This window comes from Ictalurus punctatus, chromosome 13, assembly GCF_001660625.3.
Source record: "Ictalurus punctatus breed USDA103 chromosome 13, Coco_2.0, whole genome shotgun sequence".
In the NCBI taxonomy this organism is placed as follows: Eukaryota; Metazoa; Chordata; class Actinopteri; order Siluriformes; family Ictaluridae; genus Ictalurus; species Ictalurus punctatus.
The window spans coordinates 3,457,546-3,479,450 of record NC_030428.2 but is presented as its reverse complement, the minus strand read 5'-3'; the positions used below and the strand labels follow the sequence as shown (position 1 = coordinate 3,479,450).

General features: G+C 38.3%; 1 protein-coding gene across 23 annotated transcripts in view; it reads left to right on the top strand.

Annotated features, from left to right (window-relative positions):
- The first annotated feature begins 4,614 nt into the window (after window positions 1-4,614).
- Window positions 4,615-21,905, top strand: part of mapta (microtubule-associated protein tau a) — a 30,146-nt gene continuing 12,855 nt past the window's right edge. For 6 of the 23 annotated variants that reach the window (XM_047159230.2, XM_047159233.2, XM_047159228.2 and 3 more), the window contains exons 1-7: window positions 4,615-4,746; window positions 12,527-12,685; window positions 15,285-15,371; window positions 18,012-18,095; window positions 18,479-18,556; window positions 19,299-19,328; window positions 20,619-21,374. In XM_047159230.2, coding sequence (XP_047015186.2) covers window positions 12,544-12,685; window positions 15,285-15,371; window positions 18,012-18,095; window positions 18,479-18,556; window positions 19,299-19,328; window positions 20,619-21,374 — 1,177 coding nt within the window. In that variant the 5' untranslated portion in view covers window positions 4,615-4,746; window positions 12,527-12,543. The other 17 variants (XM_017484079.3, XM_017484075.3, XM_053684831.1 and 14 more) reach the window with 17 other exon arrangements.

Sequence of the window (21,905 nt, the reverse complement as noted above, 5' to 3'; positions counted from 1 at the left end):
GGGCACAGTGGCTTATTGGCTAGCACGTTTGCCTCCCACCGCCAGGGTTGGGGATTCAATTCCTGCCTTTGCGCATTCACCCTGCATGCGCGAAGTTTGCATGTTCTCCCTGTACTTTGATGGTTTCCTCTGGGTACTCTGGTTTCCCCTCCCAGTCCAAAGACATGTGTTGTAGGCTGATCAGTGCTTCCAAATTGCCCGTAGCATGTGAATATGTGTGCTACTGTGCCCCTCCAGGCTCCCCATGATCCTGTGTATGATAAGCGGTACAAAAAATGGATAGATAGATAATCATCATCATCATCATCAGTACCCACTTCTTGATCAGGGTCTCACTGTATAAAGAGCCTTCCAAGGAACACTGGGCATGAAGCAGATAATAATAATAATAATAATAATAATAATAATAATAATAATAATAATTAAATAATTAATTTATGACAGCTTCAGGTGCTTAATTTTTATCTAAAATATAGAAATCATAATAAAATGTAACACAATATACATAAATAATATAAGTACATAAATATATAAATTACAATTCACACAACCCCATACATTGATACAATACAATACCCCATACTGTTATTATACACTGCATATCCCATATTATAAATATTGTTATTATAAATTATATTAGCTTTTTCCACTGCAACCACCTCAATTAAATGTCAATACAACTGCACACATCTGCACTTTATTCTGCATAAAATCCATACCTTTATGCCATCTATCTTTTATATCATATTTTTATATATTCTTTTTCTGTTTCTATACAAGTAAAACCTGCGTTTAATGTAAATCATTTCTTTTTTTTTTGTCACCTGACACTAGTAAAAAGCATTTCACTGCATGTCATACTGTGTATGGTTCTGTGAGTGACCAAAAAATTTTTATCTGAAATCATGCTAAAAATTACAGAGATTCTTTTAATTGTTTTATATATATATTTTTAATTTACCTCATATTACTTCCCTTAATTCTTAGTATGATTTTCTTTTAAAAAAAAATATTAGTCAAGTTTAATATAGAAAAAATGGAAAATAATATTAAGGACCAGACAGTAAACGACAGCAGCACTAATATACTGAATATAAAATAAGAGTAAACACGTGTTTAGTGCAGCCTTTTATGACAGAAGCTGCAATTAAAACTGGGTTTTGTTTTAGAATTATGGTGCAAATGAACAGAAGATTGCCTCCCCAGTAATAATCAAATAATATGTGTGTGTGTGTGTGTGTGTGTGTGTGTGTGTGGGTTCCACCTTTTTGATGTGTATATTGGCTTCTGGCGTTGATGTCATCAGCTTCTAGATTGTTCTTTGACGATGTCATGTTCTCTACTGACCTCTACTGGCCAACCATGGGATTTACAGTCAGCACTATACCATAATCACACTGCTGTATAACAGATCTCCTTGGGTTATTGATCAATGTTTAGCACATCTTCATTATTTATTTAAACTCCCACCCCCACCTCCCACACCCCCAAACCCCAGCTTGCATTAAGACACACTCTTTATCTGCACTTTGACTAAATGCTTTGCATGTATATTATTTGTGCACTAGCCATAGTCCATAAAGTGCAGAGCTTGTCTCTCCTATCATAAGTTTAATGCTGTCCAGGTACTCAAAGCGGTGACCTCAGATTCATACACCATGATCTGGATACACAGACACCCAGCACTGAGACAAATCCCTTTCCTCAACTGTGGGAAGCTAAAGTGGCAGATGTTTTCCTGGGCTTATTTCCAAAAAAAAAAAAAATGTGTGTGCGTGAGAGAGAGACAGAAAAATGGTGGTCCCCAACATTCTCACAGCAATTTGAATCACAGAAGAATCTCCTGAGATTTCCTAACTGTGCAGATTTTCTCAGGCCAGTGAAGTCTGATAAATGCAAACAAAAGTCTCAAGAGAATATATTAAGAAAAAGGAAAAAGATGGAAAGCGCTGCTGTATCATGGTCAGCTTCGACTCAGCACATGTTTCCTATATGTCAAATGTGAACAAATTCCATTCAAGTGGAATGCTAAAAAGGTTTGGTGGCTGAAATCTGATCAAAATACTGCATTTAGATCTTGGAACTTTCAATCTGACTATTATAATATTCTGTGATATTGAGCCGTATAGTTTTTACCTCCAATAAGCAGAGTATTAAAATAAAGAGTGCCCCAAAAGTCTCCTTACACAGGGGACTATATTTGCCAGCACCCCCTTCGGTAGTGCCTTCATCAGTAGATGTTTGTGGATGTCCAATTCTCAGTTGGTCTGCAACACTTCCAGTTTTTGAATTTGTTAGTAAGTTTGGCGACAGTGTCATGTGTGATGTGCTTGCCATATTTCTTGTTAAAGCAGCAGCTTCCTGATCCAGCCATGAGAATGAATTCAATACATTCTTATTTTGTCAGAGGCATTCTTAAAGACTATCTGAAATATATATATATATATATATATATATATATATATATATATATATATATATATATATATATATATATATATATATAAAATAAACTAAGTAGGTAAAAGTGTTGTAAGACATTTTGCTATAAAAAAAAATCCCCTATGTATGGTGACTTTGGGGACAACCTGTGTATTTACTTATTTTTAAGCACTATTTTTGTGTAAAACTTAAGAAAAGTCAGGCCTTGAAATTCCATGGTCTTGAGATATCTCACAAATGTCTCAGCCTCACTGTGTTTGCAGTAATGACATGACAAAACCCTGTGATGCCAGATCAGCGCCACAACAGAATATGTAAACACAGATATTTTTTACATGATGCATTGTGAACCATTATATGAGGTATGGCAATTAGTGAGATATGAACATTTAATTCAAGAAGAATTCAAATCGAAGTGAATAACTGATACCAGCTCTGTGGTCACTTTAACAATTCAGAGTGCTCATGATTTTTGTTCTAGGCTAATACACGCAAAAGCAGGGCAGCATTTATGAAGGAATTGCCTGATAGCAGAGCATATATTTACTACAGCATCCTAATTTTGTGCTAAAGTTGCACTGGATATTTTGTGTTCTGGTTACTGGTACCATACTGGTATTCTACTGCGTTGGTTGTGAAGGCTCCTGACTAAATTTTTACCAGTTTAACAGCTAAAACATTTATCAGCACCTCATTTTTCAGAAAATTGTGATTTTGTGGCTCTGATTTGCTAGAAACTGGTTTGGACCACAGCCAGTGAATGGACATTTAGGAACAGCTGTAGTTGTGTCTGCATAGGCTACTTGTGTTATAATGCTGCTAATACACAGAACTCTGACCACCATTGCTAGTGTGTCTCCAAACACTAGTATCCCAGACTCAAGTACAACACGATTACGTTGGCATGGATGGAGCCAGGATCATCAACATTTTTGGTGTGTACCAGGTCGCATGTGCCCAGAACTTTCCTTACCAGAGTTCCTTTACTGGTCTCAGCATACTTTTACATTCACTTGTTTGTATGAGCTTTCGGGGTGTTTTCATTTAATTTATTTATGATTTATCAAATGTTCTGAATATAGCCTGTAAATATGTTGACCTTTATTTTACAGCTTGCTTATGTGAGCAAGCTAATGACCAGCAAGCTTACCAACTCACTAGCTGTCTTCATCACACATGGTGAATAGAAATTCAGTTCAAAAGTGTACTCTGAATGAAACCTCAGAGAGTGTACTCTGAATGAAACCTCAGAGATAATTTAAACTATTTTCATCTTGACCCAACTGTAACCCTGTCAAGTTAAATTGTGTGTTTTTTTCAGTAATATATAGAACAGGTAATGGAAATCTGACACATTCTCTTTCCCACAAGTCTCTAATCACATCCACTACTCAATGATTAGTGAGACTGCGTATGCTGATGTAGTTGAGGGGACAGTATGTCGTACTGTAATCTGTTAAATAAAATGAACAATAGTTTAGTGAATTCCTTCCTAAGCTTGAAAGTGGAAGTGTACTGGAAAGCTGGAAGTTATACAATGCCAGTGTAAGCTAGATCCATATTAAACTTTTCATTCAATCATCTTCAGCAACTACTTTATCCTGGTCAGGGTCACAGTAGAGCCAGAGCCTATGGCTGGAACACTGGCTGCAAGGCAGATGGAACACCATGATCACAAACTCGTGCACACCAATTCAGAGTACTTGAATATTTTTACAGGTGGGAGGAAACCAATGCATACAAAGACAGAACATGCACAGAAACTCTGTATATCAGTAACCCAAGCTCAGGAAACCTATCAAACCAGGAACCTTAGAGCTGTAAGGTGGCACCACAACCCACTGCCCCACTGTGCCACTCAATTTTAAACGCAGACCTGTATATGGTCTATTGACTATCCCAAATCATTTACTAAATTTATTAATTAAAATTAAAAGTGAGATCATGAATATATATACAGTGGACGTTTATGAAGTAGGTATATAAATATTTGGGCATGTCCAAAATGTCAGGAACCACTGAGAATATATATTGATGAGCAAATATGTCCATCTGAATATGTTGAGCAAAACCCACAAAAACATTCAAATTTTACCGCAGACGTCCTCATCCTATGCGACTTACATTTATCTTATTTATAAAACTGAGCCGTTGAGGGTCCGAGTCCTTGCTCAGAGCCAGAGCAGTGTCTTCTAGTGTGCTTATAGCGCCCCTGGCCTCCATCAGGTCGTTGACGGAAGTGCACCAGGCAACAGTGTGTGCGACTGCAGCTGCAGAGAGACAATAACGCCGTCGGCAGGGCAGGTAAGCCATGCTCGTTCCTCTGTCACTGCTTTATTTATTATTTTTGTTGCATTCGACGCGGATGTATCAGGAATCATTTGTTTAGGACCTTGCCTGGTTTTAAAAGCGGCGCATAATGTGTAGCTCTGTATCTTTTATTTATTATTTATTTATTTTTTCTTGAGACGGTCGGGCCCGCACATAAATAAACTATTGCTCGGAATAGCGCAGAAGAGATCTTAAATTACAAAATGCTATAAAAACGTCTATAAAAGGGAACGGCTTGAGAATGAACCCGCCTTTACACCTTATTCCCAGAGAGCCGCCAGTGTAACGGCATTTATTATGGCACTTCCACTCCCATATATATAGGCTATATATATTTATATATATAACCATGTAGCCTTGTAATTGACCTGGTTTTCTCCCATTCTGTTATCAAATGTAGTGTTTGTTAGTTTTTTTTCTTTTCAGAATGTCGTTTTTTTAAAAATATTATTTGTTTGTTTATTCTCATTTCCTGCTGTATTTAGATCAATGAGAGCTCATGTTGTTCTTATTGGAGCATTGTGTGTTTTTCCCAATGAACGCCTCGCCATGCGTAAAAGCGTACAAAGCATCTCATCGCCGTCGCGTGTGCTCATTTTAGACGTTTAAATTTGCGCAAAAGCGCGTTTCCGAACCGGGGTCTATTCGGGTTTAGGTGAAAATATGTTCCCTTTGTCGGTTCGAGATGATTTTCTATGACATCGGCTATGGTCGTGCACCTGACTGTGCTTGGCGTTGTCGTCAATCATAGTCAAACCCATGCAAAATGATAATAAGCAAGAGATGATTGTGTGTAGATGTGTATCATGCATGAGGATGCGCATATATGGCACATGGAGTGCTCATTATTAAGCCTGTTATCCTGCACCCACATGGCCCTAATTGGATTGGAGATGGGGTGAAATAGAGCCTTGGCATTGCTCTCAATGGGAAGAGCAGCCATCCTGATTTTACAGCTATACCTTCTATTGACAGATGACATCTTCATTGAATCCATTGATGCATCTTAAGCCATTGTTTTCCAATCCAATCCTCAAGGGACTATACCATGTGGTCCACATTTCTGCTGTGTTCATTGTTCTTCATTGCTCGGTCTTGGAAACCAGTTCAAACATATGAACCGTCTGGAGGCTCTGCACGACTGGATTAGGAAAACATGCTTGAGGTAGTAGCATATTTAGACCTGAGTGAATACATGTGCCTACATTTCAAGAGCTGGTGATCTGTTTAAGAAAAAGAAGTGAAACAGACATTGCATGGTGGCATTACAAGCGTGCTCATGGAGAAGGGACACTTTCTCAGCCAGTTTTTAAAACTGGTAACTCATTTACACTTACATTTAGGTTCATTTCCTAGGGAGATATTTTTATCCGTGATAGAACACAATATGAGCATCTTGTTGTTTGAGATCCTAAGTACGGCACATCTGTAGCGCAAGTAAGTCCAAAGCATGGTAATTTTTCTGCTCATGAACAATTTCTGATCCCGGGGAATCAATTAATGGGTCGAATCAGGTAGGATCATATTTGAGAGTCCCTACTGAAATGTAGAAATGACTACACATGGGTAATTAGATTTATTTGGCCTGGACATGATCATACTAAATGTAAGTTTAATAACTCATTAGAGGGTTTTCCTACATAATCTAAATCAGTTGCAAGAAGTTCTGAAAGCTGATGTTTATTTTTTGAATATAAAGTACTCTATCATGATGTCGGTAAATAAATAAAAACATAATACCTGTTCAAGTGCCTTTACCTTGGTGTTCTACTTGCATATTTAATGCAGAGATGGAATGTGGAAGTAAGAAATAAGGACAGTATTTAATTCCACAGTTTACACTACAGTTAAAGGCAATTCATTGAGACAATCGATGTACAAATTTAGAACTAAGAGGTCACAGTCCCGATGAAAGCAGTAGTTGCTTGTAAGTCAAGGCAAATTCATTCTAAGAGACAGGATTTACATAATATATGTACATTTGCAATGTGAATGCGTATAATATTATTCTTCATCAGACCTCAGAAAATGTACAGTACAAGCAACACAGGAATCGAAACAAGTCAGTGCAAGGACATTCAACATTCATGTGGCAGCATGCAACATACAATTCATATATTTATATATACAATATATGGCATGCGTATAGCGTTTGACTAAGAGTAAGACTTATATGATTTTTTTTAAACTATGCAGCTTGACTGGAGTCTCAGTGTATGTATGGTATAGCACTGTTTTCTTGACTTTGCCTTTAAACATCCTGATATTCTGGTGCCAAGAATCCCTTCCCTCCCAGTCAAAGTTCATCCCGCCTCATAGTGCAAGTCATAAACAGCACATTTCAGACCAATAGCTTGCAGTACAGATTAATGGTAATTTTCCTGTTCTCCTGCTCAGTGCTTCCTAATAGAGAATACATTTTCTGATCCCACAGTCAACTCCATATAATGCACACTTACTACTTTTTAGATTAAAAAGACTCTACTCAGCACTGCCTTAAAAATATGTACCACACCATGCAACATTCTATGATCAATAAGCTCTCTGTAGAAAAGCCTGCACTGATACTGGTAATACTTTACAGTAACAGTACATGAATAATCATGCACTAATACCTGAATTAATACTTAAATATGAACTAATGATGAGTTAAGCCATGTACCAATCACGAACTGATGAAGAGCTAACCTTAGCGATGATGTGAGTCTTGTGAATTCATGCGTGAATAACGACCACCTTAAGTACATGTTAGTACATGTTTGCTAGATGGTGCTGGATTATTAATTTAATCATTTACATCGATCCTCCTTATCGAACATAGAAAGACACTAATAATGAACACCAGTAATTTCATCTCAATCAGTTTTATGTCATTCTCCATCCATTTCTCTTCAAATCCCACTAGAGTACTAATATGTGCTCTGGGTGGATAGGGCGCAGGGCACTGCTCCTTTGCCCACAAGAGTGAAATCTGATTTAGTTCACACATACATGTTAATTAAGACATTAACATGTACTAACGTGCTTAAGGTGGTCGTTATTCACGCATGAGACTCACATGGTAGTTAAGGTTAGTTCTTTATTAGTTTGTGATTAGTACATGCCTTAACTCTTCACTAATTCCTATTTAAGTAAATATTAATTAGGTATTTGTGCATGATTACTCATGTACTGTCATTGTAAAGTGCTACCCTGATATTGGCAGGCTTTCAAAGAGAAGAAAACTTTTTCAATGACTTCTCAAAGCAGCATTCTTGCATTGCATTGCAGTGTTTAATTGGAACGACAGAGGGGAATTAGGTATAAGCTTGTTACAACACCAGTGTCCTCCCCAGACAAGCTGGCATGGCAGGCTGAGATAAGAATCAGTGCCACAGGCCATGTTGTTCATTGTAAATGTGCAGCTGCATAGACTTAGGCCATTAGTCGTCCCAGCAGAACCATGACGAACCGAATTCCAGAAGTTCACATTTATGAGATTCCACATGGTCCCGTTTCCCAGTGTTTTGCTGGGGCCTTTCAGGAATGCTACATCTTTCTCGCTGCTCAGGGTTCTTTCCTGTGTAAAGACACAACAGCTGTATACTGGGCAACAAAAAAAGGGCGAAAAAGTTTTCTCCACCTGATTTGACTACCTCAGCTTACAAAACTACACTGAATGGAGCACACAGAATGGCAGAAATGAGAACTGCGCATGATGTTAGCACTGGTATGTTTGTCTTTTATCTGTCTGTGTATTTTAAAATTTTCATTACCAGTGTAATGCAATAAACACTGATTCCAGGTGATATTCTTTGACAGCATCCTTTATTTTGGTAAAGGAGGCCAGATAATGTAATATGGATTTCCTCTCACCACTGAATAGACATCATCAGTAGATAGTCTGGCAACATTTTATAGCCAACTTCTGAAACTGCAAAGCTGGTACAATTTCAACAGCAGGCTAGATGGCAAAGATATATCATAATTCTTGCAGGCATTTTGATGACACATGATATTCATCATAATGTGTAGGGTTTGCTAATAACGCAACAACAAAACAATAGTAGCACAAGTAATAACCCAGTGGAAAACTATATCATATTCTTATTTAATTTTTCATCAGCATCATATTGTCAAATAATGTCCAGACCTAATTATAGACAGTCAACTGACCATTCAAGCTTCCCCTGGCCACAAATACACAGTGAGTCAGACAGCGTCTTGCTTAGGGTAGTTTGATATGCAAGTATCCATTTAGGCATTCTCTCATCTCTCTATGGACTTACATTAGAGCTACTGTGTAATTGGTCGCTTTTTCACAAAGCAGGCTGGGAGAGAGAAACGAAAAGATGGCGAAAGAGATCTGGAGAGAATAGGCAGATCAAGATAAGATCGAGGAAGGAAAACGATGCTGAGTAAAGCTAGGTCAGAGAGGCAAGGGCAGTCATCCATGAAGGAAGCATCCTGGTCCTGCAGCATCCTCAATCACGCACATTGCATGCCCTGAGTGAGCATGGTTTTGCTGTGTAATTCTGGGTCAACAAAACATATAATCTCTTAAGTGGTACACCATAAGCCCTGATGATTCAGTCTCAGCATCAACAATAGTACAGACATTTTAGGACAAAACTTTTTAAAGGCACTAGTTGCCAGGGGAGCTAGTAGAAATTTTGGACAATTTTTTATTTTTTTTTACTTGGCTGCTCAGGGCTCTTGGAACCATCTCCGCCTTATGTCCTTGGTAATGGCATAAATCTATATTGAACCGCCACCGCTACTGAAAATCATTTGCAAAATAATTTACGAATAAAATATTTCGTTTTTATTGTATAAATCTAAAACTTGTGATTGTAGAAGATGTATTCAGACTTCTTGTGTTGCTGTGAAACCCTTAAATTGGGCTGTAAATTGGTCTGGTGCATCCAGATGCCCAAAGTGATATAATTAGTTGAATGGGTTCCAAATGTATGCAATTAAAGTGTCACGTGTCTCAAGATCTCTATAAATACACCTGTTCCTGGAAGGCCCCAGAATTTGTTGGAGAACATTCCTAAAATAAATAAATAAATAAATAAATAAATTAAAACTGCATCATTAAGATAAGACTGGACAAATTCTGGAAAATTATTAATCAGGATTTGGTTATTTTAAAAAAAAATCTCAAACTTTGAACATCCCATGAAGCACCAATAAATCCTTTATTAAAAAATAGAAATATTATGGCATAACCCTGAAGAGCCAGGTAAGAGGGCATTAGTCAAAGAAGCAAAGAAGAGGCTAACAGCTGTTTTGTGTACATTTGGGTCAAAATCCCAATTAAGTACATTTCAGGACTTGGTTGTAATACTACAAAATGTTAAAGAGGGGTGAATATTTATGTACCACTGTATCAACTCTATTTGAATGTGAACGTCTGGCAGTGAAATGTGTTTCTAGGTCACTGAATTTGACAGTGATTTCACCCAGCAGTAAGGGAACGCATGGATGGTTACCTAACACTGTTCTATGGCTTTAGTAATGTCTCTTAGACTTGAATGTTTAATCCACAAGCCAGTATTTGGTAGGTGACCCATCTCATAGAATCATCCAGTCACGGTTTGTAATTATCCTTAGGTGCTGTGTCTTGTCAGACACACCCTCATAGTAACACATGTCTAGAAACCCGTGAAGCACAAATAACAGGCTGTGCAGCCATTTGGTTTTGAGGCTTTGTTCTCACACACTAACAAGCATTAAATATGTGCCATGAAAAAAAAAAAAAAAACATGTGCCAGAAAAGCATCATTGCTACCGTGTGTGTGTGTGCGTGTGAGTGTGTGTGTGTGTGTGAGAGAAATTCATATAAACCTTTTAGGGATTCTTTCTATACATATACAAATATGAATTGTGATCTGAAAAATTGTGTGTTTTCTATGTGTAATGACGGTAAAATGAGGTGTGTCTTTCCAATGCTGTGTCAATATCAATGTTTATCTAAGACTTCACACCAGCCTTCATCTCACTCCTGCGTTGGTGGGTTTGCTGAAGAAACAGAAGCTGAGCCAAGCCTGGATTACTAAGCCATACTTATACACACTTGACACTTTAAATGCCTACCTTTGCCCTCCCCTCCAATAAAACACCAAACAAAGACACCTCCCTGTGTAAGTACGAGGTGATCTCCAGCTGTCCTTAGAGCGGAGTACTAAATCAGCAGGAAAAGTCCAGTGGAGAGATGAGTGGAAGTGTCAAAAATCTGATTTGGTTCCAAGATGGTTGACAGGAGTAGCAGCCAGTGAGAGAAGAAGCAAAAGGTCATCTCAAGACAGCCGGATCCTAGTGCAAACATCACGTGTTCTGTAAGGTTTGCGTATCGTAGAGGCACATAAACCAGGTGAGATTTTTCCCAGGCTGTGTGTCTCAGTGTTTCTTTCAGTCTCTCTGTTTTTCCTTGTGTGACACATCTCCGGTGTTTGGCTGGAAATGTTGAGATGAAAAGGGTTGAATGAACAAGTTGTTCTCTGTTATAGGCTGTTTCTTCATACATTGATGACAAAATATTCCTTCAGTTTGAATGATTCCAGATCTCCCAAGGGAGCTTGGTCAAACAGTATGTCTGCTTCCCAAGGCAGTCCTAATCTGGCACCGTGTAGAGACAGGTGTCCTTGCTTGTCTAGATGGACATTTGTCCAGAAAGTAAGGTTAAGGAAAGAGTTAAGCTCTGTAGCAGGGTTCAGGGCTTAATCAAGGTCTTTCCACTTTTCCCCTCAAACACCACGTTTAAGCACATGACCTGAGGGTAGCATTCTTCCTAATGCACTAAGGAATTGCCGCTATCTCCACATTTCTGATTGCATGTCTAGACTTGGACTTGAATATATATGGAGAGACACACTGAGCTCAGAGGGCAAATAGATGTACATGTGAGAGTCTGTCTAGAGGACCGGGCTGTCCATGTCATATTTGTGTGCCTGTGGCTGACGTGTCAAAGAACGTAAGGAAGGAGGAACAGTAAAAAAAAAAAAAAAAAAAAATAAGCATTAAGCAGGATGTATAATCATTTTGTATTTCCAAATCTCGTCCAATCATAGGCTGCCGGCTTATACACGACCTTCTCACCCCTACGTTTAAACATGTGAGCCATGTAATTATCACATGCAGTAATAAAAATGTGGAGGAACATTAGAACATTAGTTCTTGATGTGGCCTAAACAAGACGAATGCTGCAATGTGCTCAGTTGACCAGGGCTCGCTCTTTTCACTAATAACATGCACTTATGAGTGGATTGACCCGTTTGTGTGTGTATTTGCTTTTACAATGAGGTAAGCAGTCGCAGTTAAGAGGAAGTGTTGGCTCTTGGTGTAAGAGAGGCCACTGACGTCTGCTTGACTGCACTATTTTTGTGAGTGTGTCTGAAACCCTATGCTGGACCTACATGTTGGCACATATAAATAGCTTGAACAGGTCCTGGGTCTGTTTACATTGAGCCCATGATTCCAGCAGATGATGGCAATCTTTGTGAATGATTTCTATTGATACAAGCCCAACACTTTGAGAGCTACGGAGCGCATGGCTCATCAATGTACAGAAACTTGGACTTCTATGGATTTTCTGCCTGTCCTCAGGTTATATCTATCTGGAATTTGACTATTGTGCTTGGGAAGTGTGTCTTCTCCAAGCCAAATGCTAATAAATTCTTCCTCTTTTCTCTCTCTCTACCCCCCACCCCTCTCTTTTTATTCCTGGATCTCTATGTAGCCTCCCTTCAACATTTCCTCTCTACTCTTTCAGACTGATCCTTATTTGCCATGGACCAGCAGCACGATTCGTTCAACAGCCACTCTAACCACTGCAACTCGGCCGATGCCATGGCGAACTCCTTCGCTGGCATGACCATCAATGACCGTCACCATGGGGAGCAGTTGGAGAATGGCATCAGTCCAATGAAAGGTGAGGTGGCTACTGGGAAGTTTTTCCAAGCTGACCAAAACTATGCAGTTTATTTCGTATAACTCATTGAGGGGCTGCTGACTGTTTCTTGTGTTAGGATCCTAACAAGAGAATGGATAAAGTCCAAACGCCTTATTAAAATTTTAAATATATTCAGTTAATATTTATAATTCAACAAAACCCTATTTAAAACCAAATCCATAATATAGATGTCTGAGAAATCTTCATCGTCATGACATTTTGGACCTTACTGTACGTCTGTGCTGTTCGCACTGCACACTAAATAAAGTCAAAGGACAAATGTAATTGTCTCTGAAGGGGACATTGCCATGAGCAAGCTGCTAAAATAGCAGATGAATCAAATCTGACATTCAAGTCTATTCCTAAACAGAGTTCATTGTGCCTGCATGGGATAATAGTGCCATTGTCATGAGCGATGAAATTCTATCTTGGGTCATGTGTGAAAAATAATGTGATATGCTACTCACAGTTAAAAAGTGTTGAATAAAACAATTAGGCTTCATTAATGAACTTGGCAGGTATTATTCCTAATCAGCATAAATGCTAAATCCTATTGCTACATGACATTTTCCATTATAAACCTGCCAAAATGCATGTGAATACATTTGACGTGGCATCAAAATACAGTTCTGATTATAACGTCTATATTGCTTGAATTTCTTTTGCTTTTCTATATTTGGAATCATAATGTCCAGACCTTTCATAGGGGTTTATCTATTAATTCTTATATTTGCTTTGTGGTGCAGCTGGTGTGGCAGTGGCTTTCTGATGTAGTCTTTTGTATTAATCTCTTTACACAAAGACAACAAGGCCATGCTTAACAGGGCCCTCAATCCAGGCTTTGCAGCTGGATCCTCTGTTCTGTAATCCTGGCATGTGGGTCAGCCTCCTCTTAGAACTCTGTACTAGTGTAGTATGTGGTACTGATTCAGCCCTGCTATAAACAGATGTTTGTGTGTGTGTGTGTGTGTGTGTAGTGTGTGTGTAGTGGAAATAGATCATTTAACTTTAAAAAAAATAATAAAAAAAACAGACAGTAGCATGGCTGGTTCTCAGTCCAGTTAAAACATGCAAAAATGTGAATGAGGCTATCAGACTTTTAAACATTCCAGCAAGATTGGCTCTACTATTACTAGTTCATATTGGTTGTTTATTCAATCACTAAGAGATATGAACATGAATCTTGTGTAGTGGGTATTTTCCCATAACAACTTCAATCCAAAGCAGCTTTACAGAAAGTCTGGATATAAAATTCAAACTTAAATTCATCCCGTATGAGCAAGGTAAAGCTCCCGAAGGCAACAAGAGGAAGAAACCTTGAGGGAAACGAGACTAAGAAGAGAACCCATCCTCATCTGGGTGACAACGGATAGTACAATTATAGTATAATTCACTTTCTCTTCTATAATTGTGTACCATAAAGTCAAGCAGTGCTGTGGGGCGGCTGTGGCTCAGGTGGTAGGTGATGGTTTGATTCCCGGCCCATATGTCTCCACATGCCGAAGTGTCCTTGGGCTCTGAACCCCAAGTTACTCCCAATGGCAAGCTAGCACCTTGCATAACAGCTATGTAGCCATTGGTTGGTGGGTGTGTGTGTGTGTGTGTGTGTGTGTGTGTGTGTGTGTGTGTGTGTGTGTGTGTGTGTGTGTGAATGGGTGAATGAGAAACACTGTAAAACACTTTGTAGAACTGAAGGTTAAAAAAAAAGAAAAGCTATATAAGTGCAGACCATTTACCAAAAGCGCGTTAAAAGGAAGTTGAGTATGAGCATCGTTCAAGTTTTAAATTTAAATTTAAGCATCTTGTATCTCTTGTAACTGAAGTTATCAGCTGTAATGGATTAAGACTTGAGTGTAAACGTGGTGTAACTTAAACTCTACTGCTGCTAGCTTCTAATCATTTATTCAGTGCTAAGGTCCAAAATGGCCACAGAATTACTAGCAAACATTGTAATGTGATCAGTGAAGGCTATAGCCAGCTGAGCTATTTAAAGTAGCCCTGATCATTTCAAAACATAACTGTTGACTGTTGACACTGCCAGCATAAAATAACATGTGGAAAGACAAACAGAGTGATACAGTCATGGTACTGACTGACAGCCTTTTGCAAGTGTGCCAACCCTATAAACAATAGCCTCCCTTGTGTTGCACACATTCAAATGCTGTATGTGCTACCATAATGTTCTCTCTTCACCACCTTCATGACCCCTGCACACGGTAGTGCGTAGCCTAGCTTTCCTCAGTTTCTCCCCTTTTACCTTCCACCACATGACGTACACACGGTGGAAAAACTGTTCAGAGTCTGCGCTGCAGGTACATGGTACATGTGTCAGCTTCACAAAAGAAAGTGAGTATGTGTTAGAGTGTAGAATTAGAGTGAGGTTGATTTTTAAAAAAAAAAGAGCCATGTGGTAGACATGATGCAGAATACTTAGAAGAGTCTGTCACTATATTATTGAGGTAAGTATTGGTATTGATAACGTATTTAGGAGAAACCCTTGAAAAAACTGTCAGTATTTGAGCACTTCATACGCACCCTCCCTGATGTGTGAAAGTAACCGTGAAGTCTTTTCTTACAGAGGTGTCCCAGGAAGCTTCAGTCAAACTGACAGAAGATAAGCTAATATCAGAGACTGAGGTCTCTAAAGTAGAGAGCGCCCCCTCTGGTGAGGAGTCGTAGCATGGCATGAACCCATTATGAACGTTATGAAAGGCTAAAAAAATTGTTAGGTTTGGCATGCAGTTAGAATGACTTAATAACCTCACTGTTTGTTCAGTTTCTGCATCTTATTTGTTTACTTGCCTGTTTTTAAGCCTTCTAATTTTAACTGAGTATTTACTTGACATGGTAATTAGTTGCACGCTTAACTATTTGTACTAAAACTGTTTAAAGTAGTGTTTACCTGATAATTAAACTCGAATTCCGACTTTAAAAGTGTCCTGTTGTGTGGATTTGGGTTCTTTAAGGCACTTTCAAATGCTTTACTTTTTTAAAAGAAATATATAGAAGTGTGTTTTTATATATAAGTGGCATCCCACCTTAAACCCTCGACATTTTGAAAGTTTGGTTTGAGTTGTTGGTTATGTGAAACACAAAGCGGTCAACATACTTTTTTTCATTGTTAGTTGGATCTCAAGTGCTAGCATTACTTTATTCTTCCCAATAATAAAGCTTACTAGTGAAACTAAGATGGCTCCCGCTGATAAGGAGGGCGTGTGTGTCATGCTGAACACTGCAATTTGCTCGAAGCCCTGAGATTTCTGTTACTTTCCTCTGTTGTTTTCCTCTGAACTTTTTTTTAGTGTTGTAAACAACCTAGATAGCTTTCTTGTGGTGGATTATGGTTTTTAACTAGGATAAATTGTCTTTTTTTTATCTTAACTGATAAATCGTAAGCTAATGATTAGTTATTTTTGTGGCAAGAGGGTTTATTTTCTTGATCAGTATAACACAATTGATTAAAGGTTTAAAATTTGTTGTTTTTGTGGTAGTATGAGCACTGTGAGTTAGCTTCATGAATAAGCCTTTTGAGATAAGACTTTGGCTGGCATGAATTTGCATGTGAATTGGTTCGGCATTTATTTCAACCCCAAGCTTGGTCTCCAGCAAAGAAACTTGGTCCTACATGTTTCCATAGATACCCACAATAATGTACTAAATTCGAAGTGATTTAGAACAAAGAAATGAGTGGTTACGATCAGATATCTGTGGTTAAAAATCGGGTTGAATTAACACATTCAGACTTGAAATCTGTTGGATTATAAGCAGAGGCCTTAGCCTTAGACTTAGCGTCAACCATGCTTGAACCAATTTACATAATGTACTTTTACAAAAAGCATACATTATGCTGTAGGTTGTAGATTGCCATTTAAAATATATAATGACTACTGAAATGAACATACATTTACAGAAAAGTAATTTTATAATTGATTTGAATAATTAATATAATGTAATGAAACTGACTGTGACTAATGTCTTACTGCAAATGTTTAAGGTGTCGTTTTTCATTGATTGTAATCACAATATGTGGAATAGGCTCACCAGACTCAAAACAATATTTGTAATGTACTATCTTTACTTAGCTTAACGTCAGATACTGTATAGCCTTGGCAACTGTATTGAAACGAGTACAGTTCCACAATTTCAAATATGTCAGAGTTCCCAAAAGCCATCATCATTTCATGTAATGTAATTTTACCTGCATAGTGCTTGAGTGGCAGGGTGGTACAGCAAGTAGTGCTGCTCCTTCACAGCTCCAGGGTCTCAGGTTCAACCTTGAGCTCAGGTGACTATTTATATGGAGTATCCAGGTTCTTCCCATTTCTGTGTGGGTTTATTCTGAGTTCTCCAGTTTTCCCACCTTTTGCCCAGTGTTCCCATGATAGGCTCCAATGACCCTGATCAGGATAAAGTGGTTATTGAAAGTGAATGAGTTTTGGGCATTTTTATTTAAATTTTTTTATGAACGCTTCTAGTGTGGTTAATTATTTGTCATGCTGTACGTGCAAATAGACAACTCCTTGTAGCCGTGGGTTGCGTCCCAAACCGTGTACTTACCTTCTATATAGTAGCCGAGATACATGTATTTCTCCTACTACAGGCCTATAGTAGGCAAGTACACGGTTTGGGACACAGCCGTGCTCTCTTTTTTGCCATAAAACGGTTGAGCGTTGCCGTGTGTGTACGTGTCCTGTCGCAAAATGCGGTGAAAACTCCCACACGACGTTAATAGATTGATTAAGGTGTTTACATGTCTGTAATACACATCGATAGTGCGACTAAAACAGGAGTACTCAACATGTCTTAATTCGATTTATGTTTACTTCGTAAACGTAATTAAAAACTGCTATTTACATGGTAGTTTCTTATTCAGAGTATTGTCTTAATCGGGTTAATAGTGGATTATCGTTGTCCATGTAAACGCACTGAATATCTCAAAGCAGCATTACAGAAATCCACACGTAGGTTTTGATTCATAATGAGCAAGCCAGAGGTGACAATGGCAAGAAAAACTCTCTGAGATTACATTTTTATGAAGCTATGAATGGTAAAGTTTGGGTTGAGGAGCATTTTGAGCAGTCAGTGCTTTACTTATGACTTCATTCTTATGCAATCCTGCACAACTGCTAAATAATCCCCTATGAATTTTGTCTAAGCTCTCTTTAAACAAACAGCCTCAAATCTCATGTTTCTATATGATATATATATATATCACTCAAATTGAAGTGTCAGAGCCTATAGCCTCAAAATCATCTACGGAATATTTAAAGCCTTTAAAGTCTTCTTGTATTTTGGTGCTTTACAGAAGAACAGGTCGATGAAGAGTCAGCTTTAGCACATGAGTTTCCTCAGGATGAGACCACCTCCCTTATTAAGGAGGCGCAATGTGGTAAATAAACAAACAAACAACATCTTATTTTGTTTTTAATTCTTAAATTTGCCCTTCAGTGCTTAGAAGCACTCACATAATCACCATCTTCAAAACTATGCTGAAATAACAGACATAAATTTTACAGCTCATTTCACAGAATTGATTTTTTTTTACATAAATGTAAATTTATATATATATATATATATATATATATATATATATATATATATATATATATATATATATATATATATATTATATATACACTCACCCTGAAGATATAAATCAAAAAGCACATATAAGCAAGTCTCTTGACTCATTTTACTTTTTGCCCTGAAAGAGTTAACCTGCAGCTATAGTTGGTCCTGACTAATTAAAGGGTCTCTATTGTTGTCTAATAGAGGGGTTGGTGGATTCTGCAGAAACACATGGAGAAGCTCAGCCAGTATCTGCTCCTGCTGATTCAAATGGGCAGAGTGGTAGGCGCCACCAACCACTGATTGCTGCCTTTCATGATCGATGTGCTTTGCTTTTTTGCTGGAATGCTATGGTTTCGCCTTGGACCAATTACTAACCTCCACAATTTTTTGCCTTTGTGTTGCGTTTACAGCAGCTATCTGCTTACTTTTTAAGCATTTATTTTCCCTTTGTAAGTGAATGCACTTTATATGCAAACCAGAGCCATTTCCCTACTGAAGAGCTAACCTGGTGTGTTTTAATATCATGGCTATCATGGTATCAACCTTTTACACTCTTTCAGTCAGGAGATAATGTAGTGGATTTTCTAATTCATTTACCACTGCAAGCCTTGCTCTAATGGCTGCAGTGACATGGGTGTGATGTTGAATAAAGTGCCAAAGGCACTCAAGCAACAGCTGCTTGGCGTGTCATGACAGCTTCTTAGAAAAACTTTCTTTCCTGCTTCACTGAACTACTTTCTCTTATGCTTCACCCCAATACAGTAAACAGTTTGCTTTACACTTCCAACAACAAAGCATTTGTTTTATTATGTTGGTGTATTGTCAGTAATTAGATAATTCTGTGTAAGCTTTTAAATGCATTGCCTGTCAGCATTCAAATAATGGCAATTTATTGCAGCTACCTTCCCAGCTTTCCTTTTGTTGCCGCTGTGGATTCATGTGAAAATGGTTTTAAATTACAGTTCTCTAAAACCTGAATGTTTTTTTTTCCCCTTATGGATACATCCCATTTATGAACAAGCAGGAGGACCCACAGGTACATCTCCAACAGGTACTGTTAATGTTTTGTCTCTTTTATTAAATCACATTCATTTGTCAGAATCTAGTAGTAGGGATGCACTTATCCCCATTTTAGATCCCAGAATATTCTGCGATACCATAAGCTCCTATTGCAAAGCTATTCAAACGATGGTGCTGAACTATTGTTATATGTTCACATGCACCATCTGTATTGTGTTCTGAACTACTAAAACCATGAGAAAATATGGCAAATCTTCTTAAATACTGATGCAGACCTTCAGGCCAATATTGGCCAAATGCTGATACTCAGTCCTGGATAGGAGCATCCCTATATATTCACTATTTAATAGTGTTTGTGCAGTCATGGGAAAAAGAATGTATACCCTCCTTCAATCCTATGTTTGGTTTTGGTTTTGTCGTTCTCGCCAACTTCTATAAACAAACAAATAACCTCAGATTTCAATAAGTAGTCATATTTTCCCCAAAAATTAACTAACATTCAGAAACCAGGTGGGAAGAAATATGTACACCCAATAATCCAGTGACCTATAGAACCACCTTTAGTAACAGTAATGTGAAGTAAAAGTTTTGAACATGATCATTCCAATACCTATAGTGTTGCTAAAGTTAGTTCTATATATTACTTAATTATAGGGTGTACTTATTTTTCCCAACCTGGTTTATAAATGTTGGCTTACTCTTTGGGGGGAAAAATTACTACTATGTTGAAATCTGTTGTTGTTGTTGTTGTTGTTGTTGTTGTTGTTGTTGTTGTTATTGTCACCTGAGGTTATTTGTTTGCTTAGAGAAGTTGATGAGAACCACACAATTATTATGTAGGCCCTGATAACTGAAAACATGGAATTAAAGGAGGGTGTACGTTCTTTTTCCCATGAATGTACATCACCCCATGCCACATTAATTTTTGTGGCTTTTTGTTTGTACTGTGTAGTATATAGACTAGTTGTCTTTAACATATAGCGCAGAAACCAAACTGTTCACAGAATGCCCTTTATATGCACCTTTCAACTCTTATCTGTGTTCATATTCATATGGTTAAGAGGGCTAGCAAAATAATAATTTCATCATACCATTGTTTTATTTTTTTTATTTATCCTTCTCTGTCTGAGTTCTGTTCATATTAAATCAGCCCTCTCTTCTTGTGGAAAAGTGGCATTGATTAGTTGGACATTACTAATCAATATGATTAGTTGTGTCCTTGTTTTTATAATGCCTGAGCAGTAAAAGGGTTCCATTAGGTCATGAAATCTAAAAGATTCTATGCCATAGACTCTGAAAGCACATGCGACAATATTTCCAGATGTAGCAGCCAACTTCCCTTCAAGGGGTTATGATGAAGATTGGCAAGAGCTGGGTCGAGGCTTTATAGACCAGAGTATACCAGAAGAAGAAGAAGAAGAAGAAGGAGAACACTTTCTGATGACCAGCTGGAATGGCCCATCTAAGCATCTGCACCACCATCCAGTCAGTCCTGATCGCACCAGAAGCCTGTCCCTGGAGAACGACCTTCCTGTCTCCTTCTTAATCCGCAGTGAAGCCCTGGAGGATCTCACAGCTGTTGGGGACAAGATCAAAGAATGTGATGGAGGCTCTGTTTCAGAAGAATTTCTCCAGCAAGGACCCTTCACTGACTCTACTGAGAGACGTCAAGACAATGGGCAACAAACTGTGACGGATCAACAGGAAATGATGCAATTTGAAGATAAAGATGTACCCAGTATGGGCAACTTTTATTGTTCCAATGGCATTTTATCAGTGGATCCAAGCTGTGAATATAAACAAGGAAGTACTACACTGAAGCAGGACTTTGTCAGTGCTACGCTACTACCACAAGGACACGCACAGAGTCTGAATTCAGTGTCAGTGAGAGACTCTTACTTGGTACCGCACAAAGGTAATCATAGTGATTTAGATGATGACCAGGCACATTACCCTGGAAGCCTAGCGACTGAAGGAAAAGAAGTCATTCCTCCTTTGGAGGACTCAGCCAGTTCTTCAGTCACTTCCTATGGCTCACCAACTAGAAAATCTCGTGTACCCGTATCTCAGTTCAAAGGTCTGTGATGTCTTATTAACCCAAATCCCAACCCAGTCTATCTTGTTTTATTTCCTTCTACCTTTGCTTTTCAGAGCTATTTTAAGCTGTGCCGCATTGTCCTTTGCTATAAAGAATGTCTAGCAAATAATCGCAGCATTGAGAAATGGAAATCGCCTGTCCCACAAATGTTCATTTTTTTTAGCTTTACTTTCATATAACTGCTGTCACCCTGCCGTGCTTTGATGTTGGTCGACAGTAATATGGCCTGTTTTTGTGCTGATTGATGAAGGCCGCGTTTGCTAGCCACATTTCCACAACTCCCATTTAGCATGCCACAGCTGCATGAATTTGTTTGTGTTCATCGCTACATCAGTGTTATTAAAAGGACAGAACTGCTAACATCCTTTCCCACATGCACTTTTCTACACAGTATATAAAATACAGGAAAATCAATTTCTCCAAGAACTCTGAAAGCATGGCAGTTCCCTGTGGTACATGTGTCTATTCCGGTATAATAGGGCCAATCTGAGGAAAAAAGTTTTAACAAAT